This window comes from Electrophorus electricus, chromosome 20 (assembly GCF_041902795.1).
Source record: "Electrophorus electricus isolate QZ-2024a chromosome 20, ASM4190279v1, whole genome shotgun sequence".
Classification (NCBI taxonomy): domain Eukaryota; kingdom Metazoa; phylum Chordata; class Actinopteri; order Gymnotiformes; family Gymnotidae; genus Electrophorus; species Electrophorus electricus.
This window is the reverse complement of record NC_137516.1, coordinates 7049985-7071498: the sequence shown is the minus strand read 5'-3', so window position 1 is coordinate 7071498 and position 21514 is coordinate 7049985. Positions and strand designations below refer to the sequence as shown.

Below are 21514 nucleotides of genomic sequence, written 5' to 3'. Positions count from 1 at the left end.
GTGTTCATCATACGTTAAAACAGACATATAAATGTAGATTATTATTATTAGTAGTAGTAGTAGTAGTAGTAGTAAATATTGTATTTAGTATTTTCAAGATTTTACGTGTGCCGTAAGTTAAACTACACGAGCCCTGCAATCTTTTCCGCAAAGTCTGCAAACAGCACCCCTTGTCGGCCTTACTGGACCACTCCGTATGTATGCACGGTAGGTACGTATTCAAATTTATGGCGCAAAGGATTAGTAGAACAAATGACAGATCCACGTTAGCAGATTCGTATGAGAGCTTGATAAAACCACGGAAATATACCGAAAAGGTTAAACGTTCTGATTTCGCACAGTATTGCGATTAATGCGGATTACAGCTAACATCCTTCTACAGAAATGGACCCTGAGTAATATTTGTGAAAGCATGTGAACATCTACAATGTGAAATGTGAAAGTCGTTGTCTGATTCGCAAATTGGTGGAGTTCAAAACAGGTTCAAGAAGGAAGTAAACGATTTTTAATCCAGCACATGTGCGTACCACGTTTTGATTTTCTTAAAATCAAAAATCTTTACGCATTCTCCTTTAGTGATCAAATATTTTTATACGATTAGGGTTTGGTCGCTAATTCACCAGAAACGACAGAAACCATCATATGGAAATGGCGAATGTGCAAACACGCGCCCATGGCATTCAATTGTAGCCCCCTTTTGTTCGTCCAGTTCCTGTATTATTCTCTTTACAATTAAACCACCTAATGTATTTTTTGAATCACTATAATATCGGCAGTCTTTAATCAGATTCACCGATATTCTCAGAAGTAAGTTGGATGTAAATCCAATTGTTCTTCGTTGGAACTAACGCTCGGATATTGTGCTGCTCGTTAAGAAGCGCCCGGAGTAGTGAGTGTTTACCAGTTCATGTCTACATTGGTGGTGGGGATACTGGGTTAAACAGGAGTCCCTTCGTGTGGACAAGATGCTTTGCGAATTTAACGAAACCCCCTCGTTTGCGAGGCAGAGGAATCGTTTTATTTTTATTTCGTGTCCGCGACTGTTGGGCTACACTGGCTCCAGTTAGCTAATCGCTAGACAGTCAGTACAGTAAGCCGTAACAGTGCGAGCTAAAATACCAGACATCTTTCCAGTTCCATTCTGTTTCCAATGCAATATCGGAGAATTTTCTGACAAAAAACAAAAACCCACGAACCTGAATAGGCATTTTGGCTTCGGTTTTATGTCCGTTTACTCTACTGAATGACTATTGTAAGAATGTTCTGTTAAAACGGGAAGGGAAACATTGGAGGGAAACATTGTTGCAAGATGCTCTTCGGCTTGCAGCCGTGCTAACTACAGATTACTCAACCTAACTTAAGATACCGCGGTTAAGTGCTGAAGGTTTTACGGTACTCCGTGGTAGCTACTGAAATATGTTCGTGGAAATAAATTACCTTTCTCAGACCACTTGTTTTTGAAAACGTAGTTGTTTACATCCAGCTGGTGGCACGCCTGTATAACACCTGTATAACGTCACATCATTTAACGGAACGAATAATGACAGAAGGATTTGTTAGATATAAGTGTAGCGTAACTGCCTGTGAAGTCTGTCGGTGAAGCTTGTAAGCGACATTTTTCAACTGTTAACGTAGTTGACTATGCTTAGAAGTAGCATAGCTAGAATCTTTCCGTTAAATAGCAGAATGTTTGAAGTTTTATTCTACTGTGCTTTAGTCTGCCTTGTTGGTCTGCCTTGTTTAAAGATGATTCAGTAGAGCTTATTTATAGGAAATGTAATTTCAGTTGAAACAACTTGTTATACAGAATCTGCTAAATTTGCTGATTTATTCAGTATGGATGAATTCATTTTAGGCAACTGACTGCTAGCTAGTTATTATTAGCTAACGAACTTGTGTATACCTTGTAGGTGTCTAACTATTACATATTTATGAGTAGAAGAGTCAGTCCTCCTTATAGATATTTTTTGTATACTTGCTTGGCAAGGATACTAACATCTTACAAAATGTCCCACCTTTTCTTTTTCAGATGTAAGCTGGACCTTTTCCCTGCTGGGTTTGCTGACAGCATGGGTCTGGACTTTGACGTGAAGACATTCTGCCACAACCTCCGGGCCACTAAGCCACCCTATGAGTGTCCCGTGGAGACCTGTCGCAAAGTCTACAAGAGTTTTAGTGGCATCGAGTACCACCTCTACCACTACGACCACGACAATCCTCCTCCGACCCAAGGCACACCTCAGAAGAGGCGCAAGGGCCGGCCGCCGCGGGTCAGCCTGACTGGCTCGGCCGATGGCACGGACTCTGGCACTGGTGCTGGGATGCCAGGGCAAGGTGGAATGCCCGGTAGCCCGGCCGAGCGCTCCGAACGCTCCCATTCTCCTGGCAGGGAGACGATGACCTATGCCCAGGCCCAGCGCATGGTTGAGCTGGAGATCCATGGCAAAGTGCACCGGATCAGCATTTTTGAGGACCTTGACGTCGTTTCTGAGGAGGATAGCGAGGCTGAGGACACCTCCGCGTCCGGACCAGGGGGCTCCGCTGCATGCAATGGGGGTGATGGGGGCGGCGGCGAGGGTGGGGGCAATGGGAAAGACAGGCCCGACACTCCTGCGGCAGCCAACGGGGGGAAATGTGCTGGGACCACGCCCAAGACAGGCAAGCACAAGAGTAAAGAGAAAAAGAAGGAGGGCTCGCATCACCATGGTAACCTGCCTGGTCCAGCTGTGAAGCTTCCTGAGGCGGTGTTCCGAGAGCTGGATCAGGAGAGGCCGGACGCACCTCCACGGCCGTTGTCTTATTACAGGTAGACGCACGTGCCAATGCTTTCTCCTTTAAGGTACTGTCTGTCTGTCAAAGGTGTCAACACAGTCACGGGGCCAGTCTTGTTGTGTTCCTGCTCCCTTCAGATGTAAGCCATATCATCAGTTTTCTTCAGCCCTGTGGGAAGGGTGATGTAGAGGTAGAAAATTTTTTTTGCAGTGTATAAGGTTTCCAAAGAAAAAGGACATTTCTGAAAGAGGTCCTTCAGTAACTGTGCAAGCACAGTACTTTTGAATTTCTAGGATGCGAAACCAGTTTATATTCTAAACAGTAGATGTTTACATCATTCCAAGGGGTTCTAAAGTTCAGAGTGTAGATCATTTGTTTTATTGTCTTTATTGCTGTCATGGCAACTACCAGTGCAAACGGATGCAATGGTCATTGGCATCAACATGCCTTACCCCTGAAAATGACGAGTCCGAACCCATCAGCAATCCTTCTCTTGGTTTCTCCAGTGCAGCCGATAACATGTATTGAAAGAGAATAAACTACTTATGCATTAATACATGATGAGGAATGAGTGATAACAGTTGGTCCTTTCATACTCGTACTAGTAAATTTACATGTAGCGCATTTAGGGTGGTTGCAGGAGTGTGTGTGGGTGTGTGTGTGTGTGTGTGTGTGTGTGTGTGTGTGTGTGTGTGGGTGGGTGGGTGTGTGACACTTGTTTTAGTCTTATATGTAACACTTGTTGAACCTCAACAACCAACAGCTTTTAACCCTTTGTTTCCTTCTATGCCCTTGCTGTCTGCTTTGTGCTGCTCCCACAGGTACATAGATAAGTCTGTGGAGGAGCTGGATGAGGAGGTCGAGTATGACATCGATGAGGAAGATTATATCTGGCTGGACATCATGAATGACAAGCGGCGTAGCGACGGTGTAACGCCGATCCCCCAGGAGGTCTTTGAATACTTGATGGACCGCCTGGAGAAGGAGTCCTACTTCGAGAGTCACAACAAGGTTTGACGGCTGTTTCCAGACGTGCCATCTTACGGTTGCGAGATAACCCCCATAACGCACACCTTAATGCCTTAAAATCTTAAAGGGGCAGCATGGCTTGAGTAGAGCTGCAAGCTTTCAGCCATTTGCTTTTGGCCATTGTATAGTTACCGGTGGACTGGTTCAGTAAGTTTCACGTTTCTCTTTGAGCTACATAAACACCTCTGGCCACTTCCTCTGGTGGCGACACATCAAGTTTGGTTTATTTGTCACATACTTGTCACGTGTGAATGGCTTTGCCGTCGCTTCCCGTCTTCCAACAGACTCGCTGCTGACTCTTGCACGTGTGCTAGTAAAAACGTCCTCCTCTCCCCACTAGGGCGACCCCAACTCGCTGATCGACGAGGACGCCGTGTGCTGCATCTGCAACGACGGCGAGTGCCAGAACAGCAACGTCATCCTGTTCTGCGACATGTGCAACCTGGCCGTGCACCAAGAGTGCTATGGCGTGCCCTACATCCCCGAGGGCCAGTGGCTTTGCCGCCGGTGCTTGCAGTCGCCCTCGCGTGCTGTCGACTGCGCGCTCTGCCCCAACAAGGGCGGGGCCTTCAAACAGACCGACGACGCGCGGTGGGCGCACGTTGTGTGCGCGCTGTGGATACCCGAGGTGAGAGTGTGTGTGTGTGTGTGTGTGTGTGTATAGTGTTACCCCCACCAAACCCCAGTTGTGTCTTGAATTGGCGGATGTTTGGCCATATGCTTTTTAATACCGAGGCTTGTTTTTGTCAGTGGGTATGAAGAAAGGTGTGAAGAGGGTGGCGGCTCAGATTAAATTTCAACTACAAATTTGGAATATGACTATGGGTTAAATTTAGAATTTTGCCGTTAAAGTGATGGGTGGATTTGGGCCCTCTGGCATTTAGGACAACTTAAGCGCTGTGAGAATACCTGCCTCGATTGCTCAGATTTCAGGTTCTGGTTGAAAGACTTTGGCCAGAGTACCCTGAAGCGGTTAGCCTTTTCAAACAGTGGCCATCGCAGCCGGTCGCAGGCCAGACAGTGGAGTTGGGTTTCCTCAACAAGATCTGATATTAAAAAATTGATGGAAGTAGCAGTATAATGGATTTGCTTAGTCGTATTGCTTTGTCCTTTGTAAAGTCCACGACTTTTGAGTAGCGAGCACTCTCGGGTATCAGACGGTGTTGTGAAGGTGAGCTACACACTCAGAGCTGACCCTGACACAGCCGTATGTTTTTGCCATTCGCATGCGAGGCCTCCAGAGCTTTGATTCTGCGACGGTAATGGTCCTTGCTCTCTTCCATGCTTTGTGAATCCACTCTAAAAGCTTATTATGGTAGTCATTACAGCAGGGTTTCATTTTGAATACGGGGCTTGCCCAAGTGAGGAAGGGGCTCCGAGTCAGACGGGTTTGGCGTGCCGGCGCGCTGAGCTGTGCCTTAGTGAAGGGACGGGCATTTTTCCTGAGCGCGAGTCGCATCCCGCACTGCTTGTCATTTCCCCTCTCTCCTCTGACCTCATCGACGGCTCGGCCCTCCTTCCCCTCGCCAGGTGTGCTTTGCCAACACGGTCTTCCTGGAGCCCATCGACAGCATCGAGCACATCCCTCCCGCCCGCTGGAAGCTCACGTGCTACATCTGCAAGCAGCGCGGCTCTGGCGCGTGCATCCAGTGCCACAAGGCCAACTGCTACACGGCGTTCCACGTCACGTGTGCCCAGCAGGCCGGCCTCTACATGAAGATGGAGCCCGTGCGCGAGACCGGCGCCAACGGCACGTCGTTCAGCGTGCGCAAGACCGCCTACTGCGACATCCACACGCCGCCGGGCTCGGCCCGCCCGCTGGGGGGGGTGGGCGGGGCCAGCACCTCCCACAGCGAGGGCGAGCCAGAGGACGAGGAGGACGTGGGCGGGGTCGGCGAGGAGGAGGGGAAGGGCTGGAGCTCGGAGAGGGCAAAGCGGGCCAAGGCCAAGTCGCGGAGGAAGATGAAGAGAGCGAGGAAGATCCTGGCGGAGAGGAGAGCGGCCGCGCCGGTGGTGTCTGTGCCCTGCATCCCACCACACAGGTACACTTTGTTTTTATGTCGTACAGGTACACACAGTCGGAGAGGCCAGCCAGAACGACCCAAATTCCGATCTATTTATTTATTTATTTATTTTTTAGGTGAGCGCTTGCCATTCATTTCTGATGGTTCTCAGACATCTAAACTACAATACCTATTGCAGTGCGTGTGTGTGTGTGTGTGTGTGTGTGTGTGTGTGCGCGTGTGTGTGTGCGCACCTTTAATCCAGTGCAAAAGGCCTTTTTATTCAAAAACAGTAGACATAAATCAAAATGTGGTTTCTGGTTATTATTTCTTGCAGAAACGGGTCCGACAACTTTGAGTTGAGGGAGAAACGTAGCATTTCTCATGGCCAGATTTCAAGTCAAGCGTCAGGCCAAGTTACAGCATGTGACCCAAAACCCTCCTCTGTGCCGTGATTAACTGAACTGGCTATTGTAAACCGTCTCTCTCTGTCTCTCTCCCTCTCTCCATCTGTCTCTCTCCATCCCTCGCCATCTCTCTCTCTCTCTCTGTCTGTCTGTCTCTCTCCATCCCTCGCCCTCTCTCTCTCTCTCTCTCTCTCTCTCTCTCTCTCTCTTTTCATCCCCCTCCCTCTCTCCGGCTGTGTGCCTCAAGGCTGAGTAAAATCACGGCCAACCTGACGGTGCCCAGGAAGAGTCAGTTTATGCAGAGGCTCCACGCCTACTGGACGCTGAAGAGACAGAGTCGCAACGGTGTCCCGCTCCTCCGCCGCCTGCAGACACACCTGCAGTCTCAGCGCCACCCTGAGCCCGGTCCTCCTGTAGCCACGGTCAGTGCGCGTTCACACACACGCACACATACGAAGGGGTGCAAAAAGGACGAGGACACACCGACGTGCATGCACAGACACGCGGACATGCGTACGCACCGAAACCCCCCCCCCCCCCCCGATCTTCAGCAAAAAAAAAAAAAAAGCGTCGTCGTTCAACATCTTATCCTCCACCAATGCAAAAAGCAAACTTAGCAAAGATAGTAGACAGGAAAAACAAGCCTTCATAAGCAGATCTCTGATGTGAGCTCACTAATTATCATGTTTGCTGCCGGTAACTGTGGTGGGAGTACGCTCTGGCAACGTGAACGATCTGTGTGTCTGTGTGCGTGCGTGGGGCGCAGAGGGATGGTGAGGAGAAGCACGCCGCGTTAAAGGAGCAGCTGAAAGCCTGGCAGCGTCTGCGGCACGACCTGGAGAGAGCCCGACTGTTGGTGGAGCTCATCCGCAAGAGAGAGAAGTTCAAGAGGGAAGCGGTGAGGTGATCTCACACACACACACACACACACACACACACACACACACACTGATGCCAGGATCTAGTCTGAAATCAACGTCATCGTTATTAGTATTCCTTCTCAACACACGTGTATTTCGTTCCTCACTCGAGGTTTTTTCAGGACACAGTGTCTCATTTAACATGAGGCAGGAGCAGACAGCAGTGTGAATGGACAATAAATACACACAATAAACTGGAATACATCACTACACAATAAAATGTACACTGTACCATTTAGCAGAGACAGTAGGCAGTCGGTAATTAGGTGGGCGGATTACTATTTTAAATGGGCCATCCAGTGCACAATAACATTGCCTGGCCTGCAATAAATACAGATTAAAGTGAGTGGCATGTAATCTCAAGTGTACAGTATAATGGGAGAACAGGGCTGAGGGATTAAATGTGTAAGTGCATTTAGCAGATGTGTTCAGACGCCTGGCAGCCTGCGAGAAGCAACTGTTTATAAGTCGAAAGAACTCGACCGGGTTGCTCCGTAGCCTACGTCCGGACAGAAGCACTGGGGACCAGTCTGTGTGAAGGGGGAGGGGGGAAAAAATCCTTCCTTACACTCCGCTCAGTAGAAATGTCCTTGGTGACAGGAAACCTCCAGGCAGTATAGTGCTGAGGCCTTTTCCAGTCGTTAAGAAGGAAACCTTACGGGCCCGCAGACGGCAGTGCGTGCGGCGGGAGCCCTTTGACCCCTTCTCCCGCAGGTGCTTGAGCAGTTGCTCCGTTGCCTTACTGATGGTGTACCTGCACTGTGTGGGTGTAGATTAAGGTGCAGCAGTTGGCCTTGGAGATGCAGTTGACTCCGTTCCTGGTGTTGCTGAGAAGCACCCTGGAACAGCTGCAAGAGCGAGACACCAACAACTTCTTCACTGAGCCAGTTCCGCTCAACGAGGTAAACAAGCACACGCAGGCACACGCAGACAAGTGAAGATGGCCGATTTAAAAAGAGGTCAGCTGTTTAATGAACACCCACACATACACAGACACACAGAGCCCTGTTTTCTTTCAATATACTGTGCAACAGTGCAGCGTGTGGGTGTGTGTGGGTGTGTGTGGGCATGTGTGGGCATGTGGTAGGTCCCAGACTACCTGGACCACATCGAGAGGCCGATGGACTTCCAGACCATGTGGACGAGCCTGGAGTCACATCGCTACGCCAACTTTGAAACGTTCGAGGCCGACTTCCTCCTCATCGTAAACAACTGCCTGAAGTACAATGCCAAGGACACAGTGTTCTACCGGGCAGCGCTGCGCCTTCGGGAGGCGGGGGGCGGAGTCCTGAGACAGGCCCGCCGGCAAGCTGAGCGCATTGGCTACGACTACGACACAGGCATGCACCTGCCCCGAGAACCCAGCCCGGAGTCGCCGTGCGAGGGGGAGAGAGAGCGGGACCGTGAGCGGGACCGTGAGCGGGACCGGGAGAGGGAGCGAGAGAGAGAGCGGGAGAGGGAGCGAGAGAGAGAGCGGGAGAGGGAGCGAGACCGAGACCGAGACAGAGAGAGAGAACGATCACCTTCCACCAATGAGGAGGGTGAGTTGGATGTCTCTTATCTGCGACTGTTCCTTTGTGTTTTTGTCTTTCTGTACCGTTTCCTTTCCTTGCTGTTGGACTTATTTTCCTCCTTTCTTACAGACATTCACGCGTTTGTTTTTTGGGGGAGTTAACACCTTTCCCACACAGTTGTCCTAGAAACAATACTCTGTGTCAAGACTAGGCAGTACAACAGAATTAAGGAGTCTAAAGACATTTCATCAGAGATGTGATACAACAATGAAAATAACATACAGGAAAATAAGACAAAATCTAAAAATAATATAGAAATGCATTCATTAGTAATGTGAATGTAAATATTAGCTTAGTAACTCCTTTATAATTTATGACCTTTCCCCACTTGTCATCTCTCTCTCTCTCTCTCTCTCTCTCTCTCAGACCTCCTCCTGCCAGAGAACAGGCGGCGGCTGCCCCTGGAGGAGCAGCTGCGTCTCCTGCAGGCGCGCTTCGATGAGGTCAGCTCAGGCAAGCACAGCATCGGCCGCTCCCGCCGCGCCAAGGCCCTGCGCAAAGAGATGACTGTCATCAAGCGCAAACTGGCCCACCAGCGCGAGGGTGGGCCCACCGCCGGCAACCGCGAATCAGGAGCATCTGGCGAGAGAGGCCCCGCCCTAGGGCATCACACCTCTGGGACCGCCCGGCACGACGAGGGTGGGGAAAGCAGCAGTCAGGAGATCAGTGGGAAAGGTATTACCAAACACATGCCCGAACTCACAACCACCACACACACACTCATACATGTAAATGGGTTATTGAGGTCTCAAAACACTCGTCGTGTATGCCATCTAGTTTCAGACAACAGCACCCAAAGGTTCTAGACCCTTGTTACTGATTAACAGTTCTCGTTACCGACTGACTCTCCAGACATCAGCGCGGTTGCCTCTACACTGGCCTCAGAAGTGGGCCGCCGAACCTCCGTCCTCTTCTCCAAAAAGAACCCGAAGGCTACCGGCCCTCCAAAGCGCCCGGGTCGTCCCCCGAAGAACCGCGAGGCGCTGCACAGCATGGGAGCCATGAGCTCCAGCTCTGTGGGCCCGCCACAGCTCCCCCTGCTGGGCCCCATGCGACAGCGCAAGCGACCGCGCAGCCCGCACTCCACCTCTAGCTCGGACAGCGACAGTGACAACGAGCACCTGCCACTGGGTACACACGTAATTCTGTTTTTAAGGGTTTCGAAGAGTTCGGTTTTCCCAGCTGTGTGAATGGGTAAACCTAACTCTTGACCTAAGTGACCAGTAGTATTTTGTTTCTTTTGGTTTTGGTAAAATCTGCATTTAAAAAAAAGAAAAAGGGTTAAAAAGCCTTTATCCTGATGCCAAATGTCACCACAGCGTCAGATGTTCGTTAAATGCTGTAGACTGAAAGGAAGAGAGAGGGGCAGAAAGAGAATGAGAGTGGGGAAGCAAGCCCTTCAGATCAGACAGCCCTTGTGAGTGTGGGGACTGGGCCCTTGTGAGTGTGGGGACTGGGCCCTTGTGAGTGTGGGGACTGGGCCCTTGTGAGTGTGGGGACTGGGCCCTTGTGAGTGTGGGGACTGGGCCCTTGTGAGTGTGGGGACTGGGCCCTTGTGAGTGTGGGAACTGAGCCCTTGTGAGTGTGGGAACTGAGCCCTTGTGAGTGTGGGGACTGGGCCCTTGTGAGTGTGGGGACTGGGCCCTTGTGAGTGTGGGGACTGAGCCCTTGTAAGTGTGGGAACTGAGCCCTTGTGAGTGTGGGGACTGGGCCCTTGTGAGTGTGGGGACTGGGCCCTTGTGAGTGTGGGGACTGGGCCCTTGTGAGTGTGGGGACTGGGCCCTTCTCAGTGTGGGGACTGAGCCCATGTAAGTGTGGGGACTGGGCCCTTGTGAGTGTGGGGACTGGGCCCTTGTGAGTGTGGGGACTGGGCCCTTGTGAGTGTGGGGACTGGGCCCTTGTAAGTGTGGGGACTGGGCCCTTGTCAGTGTGGGGACTGGGCCCATGTAAGTGTGGGGACTGGGCCCTTGTAAGTGTGGGGACTGAGCCCTTGTAAGTGTGGGGACTGGGCCCTTGTAAGTGTGGGGACTGGGCCCTTGTAAGTGTGGGGACTGGGCCCTTGTAAGTGTGGGGACTGGGCCCTTGGCGGGGCCAGCGTAAGCGAGTCCTCGCTGCTTCTGTTAAAGTTGCTGTTTGGATGGATGGGTGTAGAGAAACAGTCCCTTTCACCGATAGGCCAGTGGGCAATAACTAAACACGGCTTCCACTGAAGACTCCTTCTTGGTGCTGCCCGTGCCGCAGGTCTGCCTAGCAACGGCTTCGATGGTGGCAGTCAGCCGGTGACGGAGAGCTTCCGTGTGTACAGGAACGAGCGCAGTCTACCACGCTCCAGCTCGGACTCCGAGTCTACGAGCAGCAGCAGCAGCAGCGCAGCCTCCGACAGGACCAGGTACACATGCACACGCACGCATTTTAAATAAATAAGGTGTTAATGTATAAGACAAATTCAAACAGACATATTGGCCTACATTTTAAACATCTAAAATATTTCAATGTACAGAAATCATTATAAAGCAACCTAGCAGCTGCATGTTTTACGAACTGTAAAGAAGGCAAGACTTAACCAGGCTGAACACCTGTACTGTACACACAGGAAATATAATGTGCAGTGAATGCTGTTGTTTATTGTCCCCAAGGGAAATTTGTTGTGCAGGAAATATTAGAAGCATATAAGACATTACGAAAACTCCCAGGACAGCAGGCATGGCAGTCAAGATACTGTGAATAAGTTGGATACTGCCAGCACAGTTCAGTGTTCCAGCTGATCCATGTTAGTCACTACAAAAAAAGCCCATAGACCACTCCGTACCATAAACTCCGTGACTTTTAGATTCTCTCAATAACAGATCTGCATGTAGGACATGAGCAGTTTTTTAAAAACAAGTCTTCACTTGGCAGTTTTAGTAGCTGCTAATTCAGAGGAAACCTTACAAAACTTTAAACCATGTTTGTTTGAACATATAGCCATTAGGGGAATATATATATTTCCTGCGAGAGATGGGGTCTCCAAAATAGCTCAGCAAAGCACAGTAGGAAGAAAACTAAAGCATGGTGTGTCCTTTTTAAAAGCACTGGTTGTTGCAGTTTTATCCTGAAGTCTGTCATTTCTTTCTGTCTCTTCTGTGACTTTCTAAAATTACTGTAATTATTCCACATCTGAGTCCTGGTTTTGTGAATGGCAAAAATGTACCAGCGTTCCCTGATGCAGACTGACAGTTCTCTTTGCCTGTCAAGTGTACTTTAAACACTGCAGTTCGTAGCTCCTTATGCAGTTGTACCAGTGTTAAGTAGGTGATGGGGCATCTCAGGGACGTGATCCAGCGTGATCCAGCTATAAACTACAGCAGGAGTGCAGTAGACAGCCAGACAGCTCCCCTCCACTCGGAGAGTCTGAACAAGAAGACCGCAAAGGCCCAAAACTGTGTTAATCCTCGGATCTGAACATCAATGGAAAATGTTCTGGATCAAATCCTTTTGTTCTGGGTGTCATATACCATAGGGTACATTTACCAAGGACCTTAATCATTTAACAGTTTATCTGAAACTAATGTGAAATTGAACATGGTATTAATATGGTATTATTGGTATTGTTCTCTTGGCATTAGCATCACTACAATTGGTATTTTAACTTCAGAATTTGGTTTGAGAGTCTAAGCCAGCTGTGAAGGAATTATCTGAAGTAGCTGAAAGAGCTAGTCAGTGGCTGTGGATGAGGGGAGCCCAGACTAGTTGGGGAAATGTTTCATAAAGATGGAGTGGCTGAGGTGTTTGGAGTCTCAGGTACATGAAGGAAAGGGCACGTGGATTGTTGTCATGTCATTGTCTCGTCTAGAATGGCTGATCCAAATGGAACCAGCGGAGGTCAGTATGGATTTTACAGTTTAGGAAGTGATTGGCCACAAAGGGGCAGTAATGCATGCTGTTGGTGTAGTGTGAAAAGCCCGTATGGAACTGGCGGCACTAAGCATGTATTAAAGGTGTCCGTGGATCTGGATACACCTTTAGTCACCAGGGAGGCCAGTGTGGGTTTATGGTTGGTTTAAATGCGAGCTTTGAAGAAGGAACTGTAGCTTTTTTAAATGCTGTCAAGGCTAACGCCGACAAGTGCCTTAACTCGGAAATGCCAATAGCCACTCAGAAAGCGTGATCGTTTGAGGTGGGCTGGACAAGGCGCACAGCAGCTGTCTGCGGTAGCTACAGCCATGGCATCTGCACTCTGTGTTCGAGCCAGGCAACAAAGGCGCAGTCTGTCAGCTGCCAGGTGTAAGATTGATTCCGTACGAGCTGCTCTTTATGGTGCTAGTACTGTTCTGAGTCAGAAAGGGCCACACTGTAAAAATGCAATTCCTGGTGAAGTTGATGTGCAAATGTTTTCCAAAGCACATTCACACTTAGGTCTATGAGTCAGCAAAACCATGAGTCAGGAGGGAAGAAGTTGTGCAGTTGGGTATGGCCGATTTTGAACAATAATCCCCCGTTTGACCATCTGTCTCCCATCAGCACCACTCCCTCCAAGCAGGGCCGTGGGAAGCCCTCCTTCTCCCGCTCGGCATTTCAGGAGGACAGCAGTGAGGAGACATCCGGGACAGAGAACGACTCCTACTCAGTGGGCGGGAACAGAGGCGTTTCTCACTGTGAGTAGCCCTGTACGCGCCTACACGCACGCTGAGAGAATGGGTAGGGGATTTAATACGTTTGTGTCCATGTGTCCTAGTGGTTCGGGGCAGGGGTAGGTCAGGCTGCTGGATGAGCTCCACAGACTACACTACCCTGGATGCGCTAGACCTGGTATGGGCCAAATGTAGAGGATATCCCTCTTACCCTGCCTTGGTAAGTCTTGCCCACATATTGACCCACTCGCACACAGCCTTGATGCACGCGCAATCGACCTCAAGTAAACATACCTCTGCTTGTCTTTGTTTGTGATGTTTTCCTTGTGCATTTTTTATGTTCCATCACTTGCGTTTGTCTCGATGGCTACTAAACCTTATTTAATGTTTCATTATTCCTAGTGGAGTCACCCTTTGTCTGTTCTGTTGGCCATATTTGTTGATATCTAATGTTTACCATCTCACTCTCTCCAGTTCCAGATAGAGGTATTCAAATGTAAAGCCTGCCAGTATTGTTGAAAGAGAAGCTGCAGCCTCTAGTCTGTCCACTAGAGGGCTATAGCCTGCACTAATGGGATTATAGCAACCTAAGATGTTCAACACTCTAATATGTTCCTTCTCTCTCTTTCTCCCCCCTCCCCCCTTTCCCTTAGATAATCGATCCCAAAATGCCACGGGAGGGCGTTTTCCACAGGGGTGTTCCGATCCCCGTTCCCCCTCTCGAGGTGCTGAAGCTGGGTGAGCAGATGACTCAGGAGGCACGGGAACACCTCTTCCTGGTGCTCTTCTTCGACAACAAGAGGACCTGGTTAGTCCCAAAGGACGCACGCACACATTTGCCACACCACACATGCCGTGTGTCTGAGCACCTCCACAGACACTACCAGAAATACACGGATAGGTTACCATAGTCGGACCAGTGCTACAACACGGTGCATAAATATTTCTTATACTGTGACACGAAGTGTGAGAAATGTCAGGAAACCAGCAGACATCGTGAGAAGTACTTGATCATTTCTTGCGTAGCGTGTAGATTATTGTGACGGTGTGCTTTTTTTAGTGAATGGCGTGGTTTTCTCATTTGACGTACTACCACACTGCTGTGGTTTTCCCAGCAATGCAGTAACGTCTCCCACAGCACACATCGGCATGTGTTCACCTCCGGCAGGGTACAGGCACAACTGAGCACAGTGCCTCCATCTTAATTGAAAGTTGCTTTTTGTGTGGGTTCCTTTTTTTTGGCTCATAGGCATCTCCATATTGCTTCCTCCAAGCAATGGTTTCTTTTACTTTACGCATGTTCTTCCCAGTGGAAGCCATCAACCAAACTTCTTCTGGCCTTCTTAAAGGAATGACTTCTCAGACATGTGAGCGCGTTCTGATTCTGAGGTCACTTTTGGACTATGTCACCTTGTTGGCTTCTCATGTGTGCCATGTGGCTGTACTGGACCTGCCCTCTGTATCTGGGGTCACTTTTGTGCTATACGCCACAGTTGTGAGCACCCTCTGATTCTGAAGCCTTGTTCTCAACTGGACCTTACGGCTCTGTGGAACTTGCCCTCTGATTCTGCGTTCACATTTGGTTTTTGTGACCTTGTTCAGTTCTCATGTGTGCCACGTTCTTCAAAGCACTTGTTGCTGTTAGCCTCAACACTTAACAGCGCTTACAAAAGCTACAGTTCTTCCTCCAAGCTCACATTTAAACCATCCATAAATCCACACTGGCCTCTCTGGTGATTTAAGGCTGTATGCAGCCCCACTGGCACTGTTGATGCACGTTCAGGGCCACCAGGTCCACATGAGCTTTATACACTACACCAACAACACTCACTGAAATGACCTCCCTATATCTATCCACTGCACTGCCCCTGGGCAGCTAATCACTTCCTAAATCCATACTGGCCTCCTGAGGCACCTTTTAATGCATGCTCAGCGGCACCGATTCCATTTGCAGCTACCGTACTAGAGAAGGCAATCCACTTACCTGCCCTGTCCTCCATGCACCTGAGACACCGAAAACCTCAGCCACTCCATCTTTATAAAGCACTATCCTGGGCACTGACTCGTTCAGCTGCTTCAGATCATTCCTTCACAGCTGCCCTTAGCTTACAGCATCTAAAACCTAATTCCACAAGTAAGGATGTGCAGACTTGGCTACAAATCCCTCGTCACTGCTTGTGTTATATACGCAGCCCATGTGCTGTCACCTCAGCCACGAAGTCGTATTTCAGCTTCTTCCTTTTAGTAGCTACACCCACTATATCCTATTAAATCTAATGGGCAAAGAGTTAACATATGTGCACATATTACTAAATAAACCCACTAAGGAGCCAAGCACCTGATTATGCCTCCAAGTATAATGTCCCAGTGACATGGTACCCTTACGTGCCCACAAAATATGCTTCAGTGTCCCAACCCTCACACAATTTACAAATAGGATCTTCACCTACCCATTGTGCAAGGTTTTGCAGAGTTACAAGGATGTCGTTAGACACTCTAATCAAACATTTTATACAACTCGCCTCCGTTAACCAAAACTACCACCAGATGATTTTCCGAGCTAATACACTGTCCGTGTTATCCCGCCTGTTGCGTGCCGTGCTTCCTCTTCCAGCTCGCGAATAAAACCAAGCCCTGCTGTTCTGCTTTGCACCTGTCCCACCCCATCCTTCCACTCCGGTGCGATCAGCTAGCTGCACCACCTTCCTCTCAGCTAAACAAACTGCTTGGTAGGATTATGCAGTTGAAACATAAAGAATCAGCATAAATTGGGTCTCGAGCAGAGCAGGTTGGTCTTTGACTTTTTTAACGGAAAAAGGTTTTTCAGCTAATATAAATTAATATGCATACATTAGTAACAAACATTAATGATCAATTATTATCGAGCACAATTGATATTAGATGTGCCTGCCCACTGATACTTATGCATCACTTGTTAGAATGGTTTTCCTGAACTGCAGAGTGGAGAATTTCTGTTTGAGGCCGGCACATTTTCAGGTTGTGTAAGAAACAGAGAGAAGCGCTGGTGTGCATCCTGTTGTGAAGAACAAAGTCCAATAAATAGGGCAAAGGAAACAAGTGTGAGGAAAGTGCTGAAATGCAGAAAACAACTAAAAAAGAAACAGCAGTGTGGTTTGTAATACAGGTGCAAAGGCTGTTAAGATACTGTACATGTTTAACCGTATGTCTTACTGTTTGTGTGCATTTATGCATGCTTTTCTGTTTGTGTGTGTACATGTTCATGGGTGTGTGGTTAACTGTATATTTTTTCTGTGTGTGCATGTATATATGTGTGAGTTTAATCATATGTTTTATTGTGTGTGTGTGTGTGTGTGTGTGTGTGTGTGTGTGTGTAGGCAGTGGTTGCCCCGCTCTAAGCTGGTCCCCTTGGGTGTGGATCAGGAACTTGATAAGGAGAAGATGCTGGAAGGCAGGAAGTCTAACATCAGGAAATCAGTCCAGGTGGCATACCACCGTGCTATGCAGCACCGCAACAAAGTTCAGGGAGATCCCAGCAGCGATACCAGCGACAGTGACTGAACACACACACACAAACACACACACCTAGCAGTTTACATTGATGGAAATCACACAGATGGACTTAAACATCCATGGATGGACACACAAACACACATACTTCCACATGTCAAACCAGCTCTTTGGTGCTAAAGCTTCTTTGGGCTTGGTGTTTGGTGTGTGGCAGTGGTTGGGGGACAAAGATCAGGGGTCAAGTGTATAGTCTATGTTGACAAGTCTTGTTTGTCTGTGTATGTAAATATAAAAACTCATAGAATGTTGTTTTGTAGTGCTCTTCCACACATTAAAAGGGCAAGTCCATATATAGATAGTGAACACACAAACACACACAAACTCATACCTCACACTACAGCCAGCGTTTAAGATGGTACATGTGTCTATACTGAGACTGTTTATGGAAATATGAGTTATTACAATCATGAGTCACAATTCCCTGTGTTTGAGCAAACGTGTGTACACACCAATACGACTTTAACACAACCTACAAACTCAGCACAACCCTTGTTTGAGAGTAGTTACTTGCTCTGTTGTGTGTTTGTGTGTGTCTGAGAGAGAAAGAGAAAATGAGTGTGTGTGTGTGTGTGTGTGTGTGTGTGTGTGTGTGTGTGTGTGTGTGTGTGTGTGTGTGTGTGTGTGTGTGTGTGTGTGTGTGCTTGAACATGACCAACCCATGTGAAAGTGTGTATGTGCATGTATGCACACACAAGTATGTGAGAGAGAGTGGGTGTGTGTGAGAATGTATAAATGCAAAGCATGCTTTTCTCACTTGAAAGAGGGGATACAAGGAGCTCTAGATTGAATTATCATTTATTTATTGTTCACACAAATGATGTCAATCCCCATCCTCACACACACACTACATACAAATACACTTACACAGGTCTGGTGTCATGGTGTATCTGTTGGTGTTGAATTGGTTTTGTATTTTTCTTGTGCTCTGTATTGTGTATCAAGAAGGACTAATTGGTTGTTCGGTTGTCAGGTTTCTTGTCCTGTCACTGTAGAACTTTTTATATATAAAAGAAAAGATAGAATTTAATAATAAAAAAGGAATTGAGTTTTGTACGCTTATCTCTAAAGTTTTTTTTTTTCAGGAGTGTTCATGGGTCATACATATAAAAACGTTCTGTTTTTAAACAGGGTTACATGGAAATGTGGATAAGTGTTTGTATAAATTTAGGACTCCACATTCCAGTGAGACTCTGACAAGCTCACTCCAATACAATGTGTGATAACTGAAGTCAGTATATCTTCTACAGTTTATCACAAATATTACTCAAGCAAACACTTGGCTCAAATATTACTTGAGGAAACACTTGTCTTAGCCCTTTGGCTAAACTTGACCTGGTTCTGGGCTTTCAATCTTTTCTCCTTTAAACAGGAAATTTACCCTAAAGGTATTTTCATGATGACATAAGATTTATAAAGTGGTGGGTGGGAAACAAAATAATAAAATGTCCTTTCTGTAGATGACTTTCATTAGAAACATCTCACGTTTAGTGATTGTTTTCTTTAACATTACTGATTACTTCAGATATTTGTAAATTATACTTAGAAAGGACATTTCTCGCAATCACACTTCACAGTGGAATAAAAATGCATGGTAAAAAGGTAAGGTAAGAAACCTATGAAGTGAAGAGAAAGGAAAGCAGAGGTTTGTTTTCAGTTGGCTCTTTAAATATGGCAAAGAAGACCAGTCTAGTAATTACTGGAGTGTAACACACTTTCAGTTACATAGAACCTCAAAAGTATTGACATTGGTGTATATTTAAACAATCATTTTGTTAGTCGTCTTGGATTAACTTGTAAACATGACTTTACATGTGTGTAATTGCCTTAATTTTCTATAATTGTGTATTAGGGGCAGGGCCGATGCAGCTGTGTGCACAAACGCAGTGCAGTGGGAGAGGCGGCCTCTATAGGGCTGGCCTGCGTGGCTCTGGTGGAGGGTAAGGAGGATTGTATGGGGTGGCGTTCCTACCTTCAGTACCCCAGGCAATGGCTCTCGGCAGGCACAGCGCACAGGCACACAGTCTCGCTTCTCTCCATCTCCCTCTTTCACATCGCTGACGGCTCTCTGGCAGCGGGGCTAGCCTCTGCCTGCCCTGAGCCAAGGCTGTGGCGCTGCATCCCATGCTAAAAACTGTCTCCGTGGGTTAGAAGGACTAACCGAATTCACTCATAAAATCCCTCATCCCATGTTGATGAACCCCAAACACCCTCCGCCATAGAGGCTGCTGGGGCATGCAGGACAGTGAGTGTATCTTCGAGTGTAGCTTTCGATTTTTTTTTTCACCCCTAAAAAAAGGGCACTTAGGATAGACCGGTTCGCTTTACAATGAATGTGACTAAAGATATGGTTTCTTGAATGATATGGTTTGTTGAGTAATTCATGTTATGTGAGCTGAACAAAAGGTTGCAGCAGAAAGCCTGTGGATCAGGTTCTCCGACCTGTAGCTGCAGCGTTGATGCAGGGGCCCCAAATTTGCCAGTGCAGGCAGCAGTTCTACACAGAACGAGTTTATAAAACTGGCTCCATCGAGCATTGCACCAGGTGGTGAAGTACATTTCAAAAGGACTCTTAGGTGTCCTAGTGGCGTGTCACTTTAATTTCCATAATGACAGTTGTTGTGTGACGGTTTTGGTGCCGATTGGTGTTAATATATCACATGACATTCTGTTTCACTCCTTTTTCATTTGTGGGGGCTATACGTCTGTGGAGGTTCTTTTGTCCTGCATGTGTTTATTCTGTTATTACACCTGCAGCATTGTTGTGTGAACAAGCACAGAACAAAAACTGTTAGACCTCTCCTAACACACGGATTTACATTTATGGCATTTGGCGCGCTTATCCAGAGCGACTTACAGAAGTGCTTTCATTTACTCATAGAACACATCTTGGCCAGTACAGTAGGTTAGAGTCCAGGATACCAATGAAGCAAAATGCTGTTGACATATAGGGATCAATGCTGATGCCTAGAAGTGCAAAACACATAAGCTCCATCTGAGACAACAATCAGTACAGTTAAAAATACCCCACAATGAGTATTAGTTTCAATTAGTCAACATAGGAGCAGGATCAGTGGTCATTTAAGTAGTCCACAAAATAGATTTATGACTCAAAGGCATACACATTTGCATATCTTTTGCAAAATATTCTTCCCCAATTTCGCTTCAGTTATCTGGATGTTTCCTTCTCTCTTTCCCTTGTGAACACACACCCACATTTCAGATACAGTCTTGCAAACACAATTCACAGTGGCCCTGGTGTCAGTTTACCCAAGTAATACAGCTACACTGGTCTTTTTTCAACATTAAAAAATACACTCACAAAAAGGCTATAATAACCTGCGATCTTTTCATTTAGGGACACCTGGCTTGTTACTTGGGTGCAGGTTTTTGCCTAATGTGATAGACACAGATAGAAGCTGTTTGCTTTGATTTTTCACAAGTTTTGAATTGTGCTTATATTTCTTCTCAATTCAGCTGTGGCTGTAAGTTGGGGCCAATGAAAAGTGAATTTCAAAGTGAATTAATCCCCCCCAAAAAAAAATCAATCAATCATTGATTTAGTCAATAAATCAATGACTAAAATCTGGGTTGCAAATCCACACATTTTACTTACTTATTAAAGAGACAGGATACCAAATCTCACTACTAACTGTGGTTACATGCTGCCTAGAGGTTGTGTGATAGTGACAGCCACACTGTTAAGAAGCATTGATAGGATCTAGTGGTTTAGTTAGAAGAATATTTTAGCAGTATCATGAGAGTAACACCCTGATGTATTCACCAGCTTGGTTACACTAGATCAGCAAGCTTCTTCCTGCATTCATTAATAGAAGATTTGCAAGACACCCATTTTTTTAATTTATTTTGATCTGCATCACTAACTACATTGTTCATTTTTTTCTGATGATTCAGGACATGATGCATGTATATATATAAAAAATTTAAAATAATAAAAAAAAAACTATCAACGCTGATATACCGTACCAGTTCAACAGCCAAGACGGTGCCACGAATACCTCACTGTTAGTGTTGTGTTGAGACCAGTCTGCCACCCAAACAGCATCCAGTCAGCAAGGCTCAAAAACAGACTAATGATGAGCTAGACGCTGACAAATCGTGTGTACCAACTGAACTACAGTCTGTAACTGCACACAGAACATGCACTCTAAGATGAGTGTATCATGTGTAAGTGAATCTAGTAAACGTGACTGGTGAGTATAGCGTGTAATTCACATGGGGGGAAAAGGTGTTTCATGTAGGTCAGGCTATTTAATACTACTCAGAGGTCTTGGCCCAGATTATGTTTACTGTCATAAACCGCCCCTAAGAAAGATTATTCGGTGGTGGGGCCAAAAGTCACTGGTGTCTTCTGCTGACATGCACACCGTAGCCTGTAAAATTACATTCTAAAATTACAAGGCAACTTGGTCACATCCTGACCAATTCAATGCCTTCACGTTATACGCCAAGCGCTGCAAGGAGATAATTGTTTATTCGAACTTGCGCTACGGTGGCGTAAGATTACTCAACAAGAAAAACCCCTCGTACTAGCATACTGGATATCATACTGACCGTAACACGAGTGTAATACGATTGGCTGATATTAAAGTAGCAGGTGGTGACAGTATCTTTTAAATTCCTTTAGGGTGT

The 21514-nt window shown here is 47.1% G+C and overlaps 1 protein-coding gene across 4 annotated transcripts; it reads left to right on the top strand.

Moving 5' to 3' along the window:
* The first annotated feature begins 288 nt into the window (after positions 1-288).
* On the top strand, positions 289-17504 carry brpf1 (bromodomain and PHD finger containing, 1). Of its 4 annotated transcripts, none has more exons than XM_035536132.2 (16): positions 289-519; positions 2030-2806; positions 3594-3783; positions 4142-4429; positions 5332-5843; positions 6459-6633; positions 6978-7109; positions 7905-8033; positions 8219-8672; positions 9072-9380; positions 9558-9836; positions 10947-11094; positions 13206-13339; positions 13420-13535; positions 13969-14123; positions 16672-17504. In XM_035536132.2, the coding sequence occupies exons 2-16, from the start codon at positions 2070-2072 to the stop codon at positions 16853-16855; spliced, it is 3942 nt and encodes a 1313-aa protein (XP_035392025.1). In that variant the 5' UTR covers positions 289-519; positions 2030-2069; the 3' UTR covers positions 16856-17504. The 4 variants fall into 4 exon arrangements, with proteins under 4 accessions (XP_035392025.1, XP_035392024.1, XP_035392023.1 ...); XM_035536131.2 differs by lacking the exon at positions 289-519 and adding an exon at positions 567-807; XM_035536130.2 differs by lacking the exon at positions 289-519 and adding an exon at positions 568-889.
* Positions 17505-21514: the final 4010 nt, after the last annotated feature.